At 33.4% G+C, this 16,629-nt stretch overlaps 1 protein-coding gene across 5 annotated transcripts; it reads right to left on the reverse strand.

The window, feature by feature from the left end:
• Nucleotides 1–11,040: 11,040 nt before the first annotated feature.
• Nucleotides 11,041–13,449, reverse strand: LOC137711467 (protein LATERAL ORGAN BOUNDARIES). 5 transcript variants are annotated; one of them, XM_068450712.2, is made up of 2 exons: nucleotides 13,112–13,449; nucleotides 11,041–12,059 (listed from the first exon to the last, which is right to left on the reverse strand). In XM_068450712.2, exon 2 carries the CDS (start codon nucleotides 12,030–12,032, stop codon nucleotides 11,427–11,429), a length of 606 nt encoding a protein of 201 aa, XP_068306813.2. In that variant the 5' UTR covers nucleotides 12,033–12,059; nucleotides 13,112–13,449; the 3' UTR covers nucleotides 11,041–11,426. The 5 variants fall into 5 exon arrangements, with proteins under 5 accessions (XP_068306813.2, XP_068306814.2, XP_088551592.1 ...); XM_068450713.2 differs by having other exon boundaries at nucleotides 11,041–12,046; nucleotides 13,112–13,438; XM_088695466.1 differs by having other exon boundaries at nucleotides 11,041–12,066; nucleotides 13,112–13,437.
• Between the last annotated feature and the right edge of the window lie 3,180 nt (nucleotides 13,450–16,629).

Genomic DNA, 16,629 nt, shown 5'->3' on the forward strand with positions numbered 1-16,629 from the left:
TTTAAAAAAAATAAGGAATATAATGACTACTAATTATTATTATGAATATGAATCACATGTGATCTACCATTAAACATGTAAGTCTTTATACCATTTAAATATTATCAGATTGATGCAATTTTTATTACAAATCATCTTTTTTCCCTAGTCAAAATTGGGGGCATAGATATTCGAAACGAACTTAACTTACGACTAAACTCTAGAGCTAGTATTATTCCTAATTCCCCTTAATTAACAATAAAATTATAAAGGGTTTAGCACTACTTGATATGTGCTATATACTTTGGAACAACGAAATATATATACTTATATTCTTGATTAAGATATGAAGATATATCAGCTGGGATTCTTGTGCAATATCTAGGTATAAGATATACAATTTGACTTGATAAAATGATTGCTCAAAGACAGAATATGTACCCAAAGAAAGTGCAAATTAATTTCTCGAACCCACAATCTTGTGTTAATTTGTTTATAATCGCATTGACGGCCACCGTCATGGCTGCCATCATTTTTAATCTGAAATAAGAACCACTTTTCGGTTTATAATATTCATGTAAAATAACCACCAGCATTGCAGGGAATAATGTAAAGATTGATCGATGTGTATACGTTATTCACTGGTTGTTGGCCACATGCACACCCCTTTGCTCTACCCTTAGGGGTAAGGTATGCTCTCTATGGCCTAGGGTAGGACTCAACATTGTCGCATACCAATCACCTTAATACTCTGATATTTCATGTCAATTGACTTTTTATTAGTTGCATAAATAGAAACACGGTGGCCAACATGTTGACCTTGTGTCATTTTACATTTTACATCTCAGAACTAATCTCGATTTCTACCAAACAAACAAAGTCTTACTATTTGAAGATTGTGCATACCTTACCTTAGAGCAAGTCCAATGAAGGGTATAGACCGGTGGACAGGGAACCAAATTAACCCAATCGCCAATCTTCCTTGTTCCAGCTCATGCGGGTAATTGGGCTAAAGGGGGCCCGTGGGAGAGGGGAGGTACGAATCCAAGGCCCAAGCGCCTGAAGGCGCGCTATGTAAGGTTGACGTCAGCCACGTTATAAAATTAATAAAAAATTTAAACATTAATAAAAAAAATCTGATATTTTTTAAATTAAAAAAAATTGATTTAATTTTTCTATAAATATCTTATCATTATCTTCCATCTTACACCACAATTTTATATTTTCTCAAATACTTTGGGTTGTAATTTCTTATTTAATGATAAGTGACACAACGAGACCAATTAAAAATCCTATCCGAAATTACAAATAAAATTATTTATTATTATTTTATAAAATAAAAAATACTAATATTTTATTGCCTATTGCTATAGCTATTCAGTTTAAGGGTGGAGATGCAAAAGATAATTACTGTTTGTTAAAGGTAGTTACTATTCATTGGAGGGGATTTAATAGGCAGTTGCGCTGGGGGACCTTCCAACACTGGAAGTGCTCTCATGTCCGCCTATGGTAGTTAAACAATATTTTTTTATTTTACGTCTTATAATTGATCTCAATTTCTACCAAAGAAACGAAGACTTACTCTTTGAAGATTGTGCATACTTATCATATGTCCGACTAAGATATTTACGTATATTCTTTTAAGTTTAACTCACATGAATGACGATGATGATTTAATAATATTGATTAGAAAAGGAATATAATTATTATATTTCATATACTTATTTTTTTTAATAAATGATATTATTTACATTAAGGGAGTGAGAAGTGCGTCAAGCTTCACAATGGATTAGCAATAATGTGATTCAAATTCGTCTTTGGTGAGAATCAAATCAAAGACGTTTCACTTATAAGTAAAGAATAATACCACTAGACCGTATTATTAAGTGACTATTTCATATACTTATTAAACTAATGAAAAGTGTTTGAAAACTTTGAGTTTTAACGAAAATAATAAAATAAATGGTAAAATGAATAGTACCAAGATTGAATTTTTAGTGTAAAAATATGATTTTTCGTTAAAGTGAACAATACCGGAAGCTTTTGGTTAAAGTTCTCTTTTTATTATGCACAAGAAAGCAACATTGAGAAAGGGGGGTTTCCAACTCAGAACATTAGATGCAAGTGAACATTCTCTTAATCAATTCAACTATAAGATCACTGCAATCATTATTGAAAGAAAAGCGGAATATTTTTCTTTTATTTTCCGTAATATGGTTTCAACGGGACCGCACTATCTTCACCCGGCCTCTCGCTATAATCACCATTTGGGTGATACCGCAATTTGCGATCACTGTGCATGGAATACACTTGTGCATGGAATGCACTTACAACCCTTGAATAGGCATCAAAAGTGTACCAGGGTGAGTTTTCCCATTGCAAAAAGCAGTAAATTAGTGTGTTCCCAAAGAAATTACGTCTGAACCACCAATGAACTTCGTGGCCATCTTCCAGAATTTGAAGGCCAAAATCATCGTCTTCCGTTTTATAGTGAACCTTCAACTTTGTTCCACCACCTAGACGGTTGACTATTAGAACAATGTCGTCATATTCATGTTCTCCATGAACAGTACTGAGGAATTGCATAATAAAAATCGGGATGTGCTATCCACACACCCCAAATTACTCCTCACACACCCCTTGTTAATTTATGCATGTTGATCTTCTTCAATTCATCCGATTCGATGGCCGAAAATTAAGAGGGTATGTAAGAAGTAAAATGGGATGTGTGAATATCACACCCCTAAAAATAAATATAACGATATTGTTTAAAGTTTTCATTTTTATGAATATTGTATTGAATCTAATTAGAAGGGTAATGCGTGAAGTCTCTTCTGGACCTTGATTTATATATCAAGTATGTATGTGAGTTATCGTTTTGTACGTTTCTCACTTGGTCATTATATTATTTATTACTTGTTAATAACTTTACATGAGTTACATGTTTAATATTCTTCAAATTCTTTACAATTTTATGAGTTTTTTTTTTTAGTTGAAGTACGATATTTATTGACAAAGAAGGACAACGTACAAATACTAATGAGGATAGGGTGCTAATTAATAATAGGCCTCGATAAAAATCTTGTTGGAAATTTTAACCTGGACGAAAGGAAAAAGAACGTCCCGCACTATATTTTCACAGCTCACTAAATGTTTTTTTCAACACACCAGTTAATAGTTTATTTTTATTCAGTTTAAGAAATCTTAAATCCTTAATCCAACGTTGATTTGATTTCAAATTTAGTTGATTTTTTGTAGACATAATCTTTAATGGAAGATCTAAAAAAATAAGTTTCGGATTGTTGAGGGGATAATATATATCCTGTTAGATTCAGGTCATGATGCACTCGCGGCGCTAAATATGTTTATGATTACCAATTGAATATGATATTGTATTAACTGTATTTGGATCTCACGTCTTCTTATTTCTTTACTCCTTTTGGTTTTTTGTTTCATTTTTGGAATTTTAAAACGATTTTCTGCATCCCTGTTAGATATGCTAGCTGCGTCATTTTCAAAAGCAATATTGAATAGGGTTCTGTCGACAGTAGCTTTTCATATTAATTGCTTAATTAGTGGAAAATTTAGAGAAAAGTGAGGTTCAACCAGTTGATTGCTGATATAAGTCTGAAGAATTAGTTAAGACCATAGAATTAATTATATTTGTTGGATCGAATGCTTTACTGAAAAAGTGAAAGAAAGGGAAAGCATGCATAGATGTGTGTGTGTGGGTTTTTTTTTTTTTTTTTTTAATTTTAATTTTTAGTTTTTTTATAGAAATTTTAACGAAAAATTTACGGTACTATTTATTTTAACAAAAAATCATATTTTTACATTAAAAAGTCAAACTTGATACTATTCATTTTACCCTTTATTTTGTTCTTATCGTTAAAACTCAAAGTTTTCAAACTATTTTTATTAATTTTTTTTTTTTAATAGGAAGCAAATATGCACGTCGGCCTCTGGAAAACACCGGTATACCTTTACACTAAATATAGGGAAACTTTGAGCTTCTCCATCATGTACTCATATGGTTAGGGACACCGTCTAACCCAGATCACTGATCATGGAAAACAGGATTGCTTGTAATTAACTGCATGGGCCACTCCTTCATATCAAAAGTGAAGGTTGACTCAACGACATTTTACTGACTCTATTTATTGCAGTTTACTAATGGCCTTTTCTGATTAAAATGAAGAAAAGAAAATAAGTATTGAACATTTTGTAGAGTGCATTTTTTCTCACCACTATTTAGTGTGGTGTATGCTCACCATTTTACATATCACCGTTAGATGAGTTTGAATTTTAAAATTTGTACTTATCCACTACACGAATCTCGAAATTCAAACTTATCTAACGATGATAAATAAGATCATGAACATACATCATACTAAATGGTGATGAGCAAAAATGATCCTCATTTTATGAATAGAGAAGTGACAACGAAGATGAGAAGATGATGGGTTGACAACGGATATGATATATCATTCACTGTTTTAGTGTATGGCAGTCACTTATACACTATTTTTTATATATATTCACTGTTCTAATATATATGTATATATATGGGGTAGGTCCGTGACATCACTTTTTTTACACAATATTTGACACAAATTTTTGTGAGGTCCACTATGTAACGCATTTCAACGATTTGAACTTTTATCTTTAGAACATCATCCTTGCAAAAATTTAGATAAACCCATAATTATTTATACATTCATTTGTAGTGAAGAAAATGAACGAATACGTTTCGTCAAAGAAATTCTAAACCCTGAATCCAACAGTTAAAGAAATTCTAAGACCTAAAATATAGACGGTTCATATTGTTGAAATATATTACAGAGTGGGTCCCCTCAAAAGTTGTGAAAAAGTTGTGTAAAAAAAATGGTGTCACCAATCCGACCAGATATGTATATGTCAGGGTTACAATCGAGACACATAGTTTTTGACACACATTTGGTAGGGCACACTTCGTAATGTATTTCAACGATCTAATCTATCTATCTTTTAGGTATTCTCTTAAAAATCATGTCTATCAAAAATCACTTAAATTTGAAACCATATGATTGTTAGATTAAATGATAGTCATTTTAATGTTTCTTTGCAGAACCGTATTTGTCTATTTTCTTTACTACAAATGAATGTCTTATTGGTTTTGAATTTGTCTAATTTTTTTGTAAAGATGGTTTATGAATTATACATTGAAATAAAGATGATTTGGATTCTTGAAAAATTACGAAGTGGGCACTACAAAGTGTGTCAAAAATAGATAACCCTGGATCTTGACCGTATAATAACTGTTGATCAAAGATAAGGTTACAGTATTTTTTCTCATGACTCTAGAAATCAATATTGACCTGGCAAATTTTGATGTTAACAATGATTTGCGGGGGAATATATAGTATATATTTTGAATTTTTGGTTTTCGTTCGAGCCAATGATATCTTTCTGAAAGAGTACGTTGAGAATTCCAACTCGTTGTAATGTTAAGATGAGATAATTTCAACTTGTTGCGTTGTTAAGATATGAGATGAGTTTTTGGGTTTTAGTTACGTTTAATAAGTCAAATTAGCTTTTATATTTTTCTGTTAACTTTGGAATTCTTGAAATTTCTCCTTTTTTTTTTTTTTTGTTGTTTTCCAATTAGGGTTTATTATGACTATTTAAACAGCTTTGCTAGTCCTTTGATGATCTTATCATCGTTATCAATTAAAAACTGAGAGTTTCTTATCTAAGAGTAGTCGTTCATGGTCTCTATAATCAAATAAATGTTCTTATCCACTTAATCTATAACTTATGTATTCACAAAACATTCAAGAGTTAATTAGTTATGTGTATGCCGTCCTTAAGGTGAAAAAGAAGTTACAACCTAAGTTAAACTTAAAAGATACATATGCTGAGCATATACAGCATTGTGCCAGTACCTTCTTACTTCGGCAAAACTCATGAATTGAATGAATCAAGGTAGGAACATACAGAATTTGTGGTGGGGGCAGAAAATAGGAGCCCCATGTCCTGTTGTCTTCTTTGTCCCTTGTAGCTAATAATATAAAACCTCTCCTGCCATGTTTCACTAGCTCCTTGCTTCTTTTCCACGTCTTTGCAGAGAAGAAGATTGATGGGTTATGGATTCTGAACTAATACATATTGTACCCGAAAACTCCAAACCCAATAAAAAAAAAAAAGAAAATTAGAATATTTTCCAATTTTTCTATATCATTTAAATTAAATATATGTACTTTTTAAAAATTTGATTAAAGTGTTTTGACCAATAATCACCTCAAGCTAAATTACATGTCATTATTATATTTTTTATAATTACAATAATTTTTGAATTAATCATTTTCTCTACATGATGCACTTTTTCTGATTTAGTGGAGATATTAGTTAGTGATCAACATAAAAGCTCCATGTAAATTTTTCAAATTTTTTGTGAAATTATATTTTTTTTGCTGTTTTTTTTAAGTATAGTTGTTGACGAATTATTAATTAGGTACAATACATTACGTATATATTGTCACATCCCGGCCCGAACAGGACCACTTCCCGGGCCCGACTCCACCGCCGTAGCACGATATTGTCCGCTTTGGGCCCCCAGCACACCCTCACGGTTTTGTTTCTAGGAACTCACACGAGAACTTCACAGTGGATCACCCATCATAGGATTGCTCTCACGCGCTACTCGCTTAACTTCAGAGTTCCGATGGAACCCGAAGCTAGTGAGCTCCCAAAAGGCCTCGTGCTAGGTAGGGATGTGAATATACATATAAGGATCACTTTCATGAGCGATGTGGGATGTCACATATATTATTTGCGAGTACATTTGAATTTACAAAAATCATTAATTGGTACATTTATTTGCAATTTTGATAAGTTTGATTTGATATATATTGTTCATATTGGTACATTATTTTTATTTTGGTACGTTTTATTTTGCACACATTGTGCATTGGTACGTTTATATTATTCTCAATCCTATTTTCTCTTAACGTACTAAAAGAAAAACTTATTTCGGTATGTTTGATTTTGTGGGATTTAAAAATATTTTAAACTATTTTGGAAAGAAAATATCTTGAATCATAGATAATTATTGCTAAATTGTAGCATTATTGTGAAAATAAATTGAATCTAACCAACCCTTTTTTTTTTTTTTTTTTTTACCATTATCTCAAACGGAGGAGAGTGTAATCAAAAGGCTGGATTATAGAAAATTTGTTACGATATAATGTGCATATTATAGCACCAAAATTATGATAAAAATTTTTTTTAATCAAATCACTAAAAAGCATGGATATTTGATCTAAAAAATTCAAAATTGAGGCGCTTATATCAAAAGATCCCATAAAAAAAAAAAAAAGAACTTTAACGAAAAACTCTCGGTACTGCTCACTTCAACGAAAAACCATATTTTTATACTAAAAAGTCAATCCTGATACTATTCACTTCACCCTTTATTTTATCCCGTTAAAACTCAAAGTTTTTAAACATTTTTCACTAGTTTTCCTTAAAAATAAAATAAAATAAAATAAAAAAAGGGGCAAACAACGACTTTAGGAAGCCATACTTGCTCCCAGGCTGTGAGAACCTTCAAGGACCATCCAAGTATGAATTGCAAGTGGTGAAGGAGAAGAGTACAGCGACCGCTGCATTTAAGTTCTGCAAATGAAACCATAAAGAGAGAAAGACTTCTCTTTTCAAAAATGGCTTAGTCAAAACAATGTCGTTTTGAGTCAAGCAATGCATTATTTTGTTTAAGCCATTTAAATAAAAAAAAAAATTAGTTTTCTTATTAATTAAGCCACATGAGCCTCATCCTTTTTAATTCACACAAAAGATAGAGAGCCTATTCTCTTTACCCTACCCGATACCTCAAGACTTCATCCAATTCACTTTCCCTAATTAGCTCATTCCCAATTCAAATTCCGAATTGGCTAATTGGCTAACCACACCCAACCAATCCATAGGCCACCACCAGCTGCTCCACGCCTCCACATGTCTCCTCTTCCCGACCAACACCTGGTTCACTTCTCTCCATCACCACTTAATATAAGGAAATTCAAATCAATGTCTCTCTTTACTATTCATGTTGAGGGTATTAATCTCCACGGTAAGAAAGAAGGGACCTTGTGTATACTTATAATTAATTGAGTTGTTCTTCATATTGTCAATTGGTTTATATTGGAACCTCAACTTTCTTTATGATATCAAAGCATGTTGTCCTTCGTGTGAAGTCCAATAGCCACAAGTTTTTTATGCCACCCAATTTATGTTGTCCATGTGCTTGACTTGAAAATTCGTCAAACGTGAGGAGTGTGTTGGAGTATTAATCTCCACTTCAATACAAGAAGATACATTGTATGTGCTTGTAAATATTGAACTACTTCCTATATTAACAATTGATTTTACAACAAAACTTCAATTTTTTTTAGTTTCAACTGCACAAAGTCACTCACTCGTCATGTGATAATGATAAAGCCTTCACTCACTCATCATGCGATAATGATAAAACCTTTACCCAACTTTTTCTCTAATGTGCTAATTAAGTACTGTACTTGATATATTGGTACCAGTCTACTAGCCAATTACTCATCCATTAATGAAGTATAAACAGTTATTGAATATGGGGTATCTGGAATTGAGATAAGAAGATTGGATTTGGTTGCCCCAAAATTTCCAAGGAAGAAAAAGGTGAGGCGACGATTATAATTGGAGGATAACGGACGTGACTCTCACTGGAACCACGGCTGACCCACTTCCAGATACCATCCATTCATTCATTCATTTAGACTCTCTGTTTGTGTCTGTTCGAGAGAGAGATAGAGAGAGAGATAACATGTTTAATTTTAAGGAAAACTAATGAAAAATGTTTGAAAACTTTGAGTTTTAACGAAAATGACAAAATAAAAGGTAAAGTGAATAGTATTAGGATTGACTTTTTTAGTGTAAAAATATGGTTTTTTGTTAAAGTGAACAATACCGAGAGAGAGAGAGAGAGAGATAACAGGTTTAATTTTAAGAAAAACTAATGAAAAATGTTTGAAAACTTTGAGTTTTAATGAAAATGATAAAATAAAGGGTAAAGTGAATAATACTAAAATTAACTTTTTTAATATAAAAATATGATTTTTTTGTTAAAGTGAACAATATTAAGATTTTTTCGTTAAAATTTTCTTAATTTTATTGATTTTAATTAGTGCTTTTGTGGGTTTCATTGTTATAATGGAGAGAGTGAGAAGACTCTCAAAAGTGAAGGGAGAACCAGAAAAGTTGGTGTGCGTGTTTTTGATGATGAAAGTTTGGTGCCGCTACAGATTACGAAAAACATATCAAAGTATGCATGTGAGAGAAAGAGAGAATGAAATAAAAAGAATTTCACAGTATTAGTCCAAGAATATAAGGAAATTCAAATCAATGTCTCTCTTTATCCCCCTCTCTCTCCATCAGATATCATACAATATTTGATGGAATCTCAGAAAGTTTAATCGTAATATAAATATAATGATGCCTTATTTTGCACTAGTTGATCGAGTTGTTGCATTACCCTTAATTTGCTGAAAAAGCATAGAATATGCTTTTGTTGACTTCGGCAGTTAATTCGTTTTAAACCCTAGCCTAATTGCGGCTTTGACCGAAAACCCCTAATTGCTTTGCAGGGCTTCAACAGCAGCTTTGAAGGGTTTATAAATATTTTTTGAGCTTCCCGATGGAACATTTGACATTTTGTTAGTGTAATTAAGCTAATCATCATAAAAAGGTTATATTACAAGAGAGAGAGAGAGAGAGGAAGACAGAGGGAGAGAGGGGTATGATAATGTTAGTACTGTGTTTAGACTTTTTTATATCCAAGGTTTTACTGTTTTGTCTGCTGGTAAGCTTTGAGGGCAGATGAGTGATGGAAAGAGTGAGTACAAGTTGGAACTTGGAAGAGAGCAAGTACAGCGATTTATGTATCGGATCCAATGAGGGAGAGACTGAGACTGTACGTGCTGCTGTTTCAGATATCTCTGCAACTATACCTAATACTATACGCAAAAAATATAACAAATTGATTTAATATTTGGAGGAGGAACAGATTCACACCATCAAGTACATGATAAACACTACAATTCAAACAAGTTGGAACACATGCACGCACAAAAGGTTGGATTTCACACCGTTCCTCTTTCAAATACCTTCTCATGCGTAATTATTGTAAGATTTACTTTTATTGGAAAAAAAAAACCCAAAATTCTAGCTAATGTTTTAGAAGCGAGTAATGCTAAGTAGATAAACTTTTTAGAATAAATTTGCAAAGAGAATTGTTATTAGCACACTTAAAATTTCATTTGGCACTCCAAAATTTTTATAATTAAAAAGAAAAATACATTTGTGAGGAGTGTAAAATGAGATTTTGGAGTGCTAATAACAATTCCTATTTGCAAATCATACGATTTGTTCCCAATAAAAAATAAGCACACTAATCAACACTTAAGTAATAATCCAATTATCAATAACCACGTTATATGATTTAAAGAATTTGATTTAAAATATTAGTCTCTCTAGTATTACCCTTAATAAGTTTCAAGCTAGCTAACTAGCTTGGCCAACACACATGCACACTACACACACACCATGAAATGAAAATTGTGATCATTAGATAAATAGAACCATGATTATCTTATTAGCTAGGTTAATTATATTTATGAAATAATATTGAAAAACAGCAGCATGAGTGAGCTACTTAAATTATTTAAACATGTAAAGTGGTCCTCATCACAACATGCAATTAAAGGAGCAGCAGAAACAATGGTGAGAATATATATGGTGAAAAGAGGACTAACCCCCCTCTATATACTTAGGCACACACACACAAGAATAATCCTCTTTAGTCTTTATATGATCATCGATAGTTTATTAAAAGAACTAATCAATATACTAATTAATGTTTATACAGACATATTTTGTCTGTTTAGCTATTAAGTACATATAAACACTTCATTACTGACTGCAGAGAATGTCAACCCTGCACGGCATGCGCATCTTCACATATAGCTGCACTACTAATTAATGACACAGTCGCCATATTTAGATGCTCCAATATTATTGATTAAACATAACCCTTATTTGGGTAGAAGAATATGTAATTTAGGTATACAGCTAGCACTGAACCCACCAACTCCAAGTTATACTTGGGAAACAATGAAACTGCTAAGCCGATCTATTTGGCTTTAGCTAGCTACAAATTCGTATATATAAATATATAAGATCAGAGTAGTAGTACCACTACACGTGAGGCTAGGCATAGAGACCCTGCTGAGTTCTACTACAACAAATTGTAAACATATCTACTTAATACCACACCTGCCTGACACAACCAAACCCTAGCTGAATTGGGTTTTATTTACCTCTGTCAATTATTGTGATGAGCTAAAGCTAGGGTCTCAAACCTCAAAATCCCAAATCTTAAATCACATTCTGCCCTCTCCTCCTCCACCACCACCACTACCTGCTCCTCCTCCTTCATTCCACGGAAGATAAAGTACTGGGAAAGCGACTCCAGGAGCATTACTAGTTGTAGTTGTACTAGTTTGTTGGTAATACTGATGATGATGAGAAGGATGATCAACCAACCTTCTCTGAGGAGCCATGTTCGGCTGAATTACTGAATTTACCCCGGCCATTGATGCAGTAGGAGGAGGAGGCAACACAACTGTTGTGAGTTCATTACAGGCATAGCGGATGAGATCAGCATTAGCGGCATCGAGCTCCTTTTGGAGCCTCTGGACCTGTCGTTGGAGGAAAGAAATGGCACCAACACAGCCATAGACCGGGTCCCTGACACGTGCCTCGGCCTCATACGCCAGGGAGTTCACGGCATCCTCACGCTGGTGAGGCAGGAGCTCGTTTAGAAGTTTGGTGACATTGCTTGCCCCGAAGATCTTGTGGACGTTTGCAAACTTTTGGGGCTCCTCTGGTGGGAAATACGGTGCGAAAATGCAGCCCGGCATGCATTTCCTTCTCAAGAACTTGCAGGCAGCGCATGGAGAGTTATAGGAGGAGCTGGAGGATGCCATTTGAAATTATTTCACTGCACACCAAAGCTAATATCTAAACAAATTAACAACCCACACCCTCATTAATTTCTTATAAAAAAAAAAAAACATGTATGCATTTTGTTTTACTGAAATATTCTCTATTTTAATACCAAAAAACTATTTATTTCGTTTCTTCTTATTTTTGAGTTAACATTTTGTTTACAATAACTAGATTAGAAATATAATTCAGTTGAAACTTTTACTATATTTCCCCTTATTTTTCTTAGTTTCTAACTTCCCTTTTTATATAGATTTCATCTGTTAAATGCATCAAGGACGATCAGAACAACCACACACACACACACACACACACACACACACACACATATATATATATATATAATCTCTCATCCAAACCACCACCACCACCACCACCAACACATATATATTCAATTAATTCATGCAACTGAGCTATCTCTTGAATCTGGAAATTCTCAATTAATTTCTGTTGGCTCTCATCAGTCTTTTCCATTTTAATAATAGAAATTAGGGTAGTTTAGTTAATTCTTGCATGTGATCGCTGCCTTGATCGCTCTCCCTGCAGGGCCATCTGCATGGTTCCTTAATATAGGTTTCCAATTTTGTCTTTTATAATTCTTTATTAATTTTACTCCCCCGACTCCTCCCATCATCTTTCTCCTCCCACCATCCACTTAGCCACTTAATTAGAAGCAGAACTGAAATGCATGAGCAAATTTATATGTATAAGGTCATCAGCATATCATATCATAAATCTTTAATTTCCAAATTAATCAGTTAAACTGGGATCTGACTAGTGCAAACTCACCCATTATAGATATGTTTACGCATCTTAATTAGTGAAGGTCCAATAACATGGAAATTAAGATCTAATTTAAGCTAAACCCAAAGGATCTAGTTATATATCGATTTAATTAGCCTTTAGGCTATGCAGGACTCCAAAAGAAATAGATACCACAGTATGGATTTATGTAGAATATATATAATTAGCATTTAAAGGAAAAGTTACACATGTTTACCTTTCAGGGATCTACATACGTTTCTCTGATGAAAGGAAAAATAAAAAAGGGAATTTATACCTTTTTATTCTTTCCCTTGTGGAGCTCTTGCAAGTAATTAAGAGCTAGTTGTATGTGTTCTTAGCTCCTTCCCGGATATATATATATTTATGAGCTAGCTAGCCTTAGCCAATTGAAGGAGAAAGCATCAAAGATTTGTTACCAGAGGGGAGATATACCTGAAGGAGGAAACCCTAATTGGAGTGTTGGGGGGGGGGAGAGAGAGAGAGAGAGAGAGAGAGAGAGAGAGAGCAGCAGCAGCAGCAGAAAATGCAGTGACAAAAGGTAATGGGGGGAGAGGCTAGGAGTAAAAGGCAAAGAGTAGAGTATTTAGTGGACATGAGAAGGAATGAAGGCGAAAGACAAAGTGATAAATGGGAGGTACACTAAAAAGAATGACTATGACCTTGCATCTAATAATAATATCAAGGGCTGAGAGGATGTCTCCCATTCCTCTCTATCTCACTCCACCTCATTTTTAATCTCATGCATTCAGACAACAGTCACAACACACACATACAATACACAAACACACACACACACACACATTCAGTAAATTAAATATAATTAATTAACATAAGGATGGAATTCTAATTGTAACATATATGTATATGCGCTATCTTAAATGCATTTTCTCAAACTAATAAGGAGACACATGCAGAGATAAGAAAGGAAATGTTCAGTTATTACGTAAATATTTAGAGCTCTATATAGATATCGAGCATCACCAACAAACAGCAGTACAATAATGGAATCCGAGAAAATGGTTTTTGTAAGCAATAAGGCCACTCCAACTGCAATTGTAAATAGTGGTTGAATATCACATCTCCCAAACTCCCTCAGTCCTATCCAAAGTCATATCATAGCTGCATCCATGATTCTCACAAGTATAGTTGTGCACATTCTTAACCAAGTTTATAACTCAAACACTCGTTAAATATGTGGCAGTTAACTAAATGATATTTACTCATATAGCTCCAGCATGAATTTGAAATATATAGAGCTAGTTGATTGCAATTGCATTTTTAGTTTTTAGTTTTTATTTTCTATGTTAGAAATAAAAGGAAGGTATTCGAGGGAAATGAGAAACTAAATTGAAAGTGAAAACAACTTAGAAATTATTCGGTTTTAATTTTGTGTGTCATTTCGTACACATTCTTTTGACATTTCTTCCACCATCCTTCGTTTGCCTGTATTCACTCCTCCTTCCCGCATACTTTTCCTCTATCTATAGCACACACATGAAAATTAAAAAGTAATTATCATAAGTGTTGCTAACCATGTGTTTAAATACTTTTTCTTCAATTGAATTGCAGTCAATATTCTGTTATTAAAGGTATCAAAGCTAAAAAAGAAAAATTAGAATCAAATTATATTCTCTACCTTAATTACAACTTGTTCCTCAGTTTCAACGAATTGTGGGGATCTCCTTCTCAATTTAAGGGCCACTAGAATAGTAGCACTCCCTTCAAATTTATGTAGCTCGAGATTAAACGTGTCATCAATTTCTTCTGCGGATTTTGATGCCAAAAACAAAAAGAAAGAAAAATATATACTTCCCAATAGCCAATGGATCCAGATCTTCTCCGGATTTAAGGATCCTGAGCCTAGAGATCAATTGATCCAACTCGTTAAAATTTAATCCAACGGTTACAATTATTATAACTTGTAGTGGGCTCCCTGTTTATAATCGTTGAATCAAATTTCAACGACCCAGATCAATTGATCCCTAAACTCAAAATCCTTAGATCTGGAGAGAATCTGGATCCATAGCCAATGGACTAATCACGGTCCTTTATTATGATCTGGTACGAGTACGATCGCCTCATCCATGGACATGCATGCATGCCATTGAGTACTTAACATGAATATATGTCTTAGTAATCTACAGTGAATGGTCCAAGGTTTGCAGGCTGGTTGCTTTCAGATTTGCGACAAGACGTGACCACATGATTGTGACGAGTACAACCCAATTTGCTACGTACATAACCCTAAGTTCATCTCCAAACGAAGGTTGGCCAGATGATTCATTTTAGTCATTTGATCCTATAAGATATTAATATTTTAATGAATAATATAGGACCATATTTGCCTCTATCTCCAACCGAGGGCCAAAGGGCTATAGGGCTCGTTTTAACTCTGTCACAAAAAACCGTCTCCAACTGAGGACCAAAGGGCCATAGGACCAAACATAATTTATTATTTAAATTTAAAAACTACAACAATTAAAATTTAAAAACAACAACTTAAATTTAAAAACTATAACTTATATTTAAAAACTACAACTTAAATTTAAAAACTACAAATTAAATTTAAAAACTACAAATTAAATTTAAAAACAACACTAACTTAAATTTAAAAACTACAACAACTTAAATTTAATATCCATAATCAACATCATCTTCATCATCCGCTATTGTAGGAGTATAGTCAGAGGTAAACAACTGCTGCCAAGTCATAATTTCTTTTTCTTTTTTTTCCTATCAAAATAGGCCTTACTCATTGGAGTGTAATTCGAAGTGTTCCTTTCCATATTCTTATCATCCATCTCTTCTTGTATTTGTTTGGCCCGTTCTTTATGCCTACACTTCCTTTCTTCCGCCTCAAGGGTATTTTGCTTCGCCATTAATCGCAATGAGGCTGCCACTTCATGTTGAGCGGCGTAATCATCATTTTCCTTGCCTTTTTCCTTCAACCTTCACGCCTTGTTACGTCTCATAGCCCTAGGTATGGAACCTTCACCCTAAGACGGATTTTCTACCCTTATTTGTTGAATGGTAGGAGATCCATCTTAATCCATATCTGCAGCTAAAGATGCAGTTCTGAACACCGGTGTATGAGCTCTATGTTGAGTTGGATCTTCAAATAACACCCACCTTTTACAAATTTTCCAACAACTGTGAAACTGAAAGGGCTTCGAGCTGTTCTCCATATACAATTCCTCCGCTTGGCGTACCTAGAAAATATAATTACAAAAATTAAAGGAAATTAATTTATGAAATTAAATGTAATATAATTAAATATTTAAAATAAATTATGAAAACACTTACTTCGTCGCAGTAATTAGCGTCGCTTTCATGTCTACTTGCGGTTGTTAACAATACTTGATGCCATTTGTTCAAACTTGGCTGAAGATGTTTCTTCCATCTTGAAGAACAACTCTCGTGGTTTCAGATATTTAGTGGAGTGGTGCCTTCATAGAACTCTAAGTATTTTTTGGACACACGAGTCCAAACACCATCATTTGTTCAACAATTCCCCCTCACACTATCTTCCGACACCCATCTATAAGCCTTGTAAAGAGCTTCATCTTCTTTTCGGGTCCAAGCCCTACCTTTCATTGTAGACGAGGCCATTTAAAAATTATTGAAAATTTTGAAGGATAGATTTTTGAAAGAGGAAAGAAAATATGAGAATGAAATGGTGTAGGAATGGTGAATGAATGGTTTAGGTACTTATAAGGAAAAAAATAGAATTTTGAAGAATTAAAAAAATAAAAAATTGGCTCCAAAAAAAAAAAATTTGAATCCAATGGTAAC

The sequence above is a fragment of the Pyrus communis genome, chromosome 6 (assembly GCF_041283825.1).
Source record: "Pyrus communis isolate YQ-2024b chromosome 6, ASM4128382v1, whole genome shotgun sequence".
NCBI lineage: Eukaryota > Viridiplantae > Streptophyta > Magnoliopsida > Rosales > Rosaceae > Pyrus > Pyrus communis.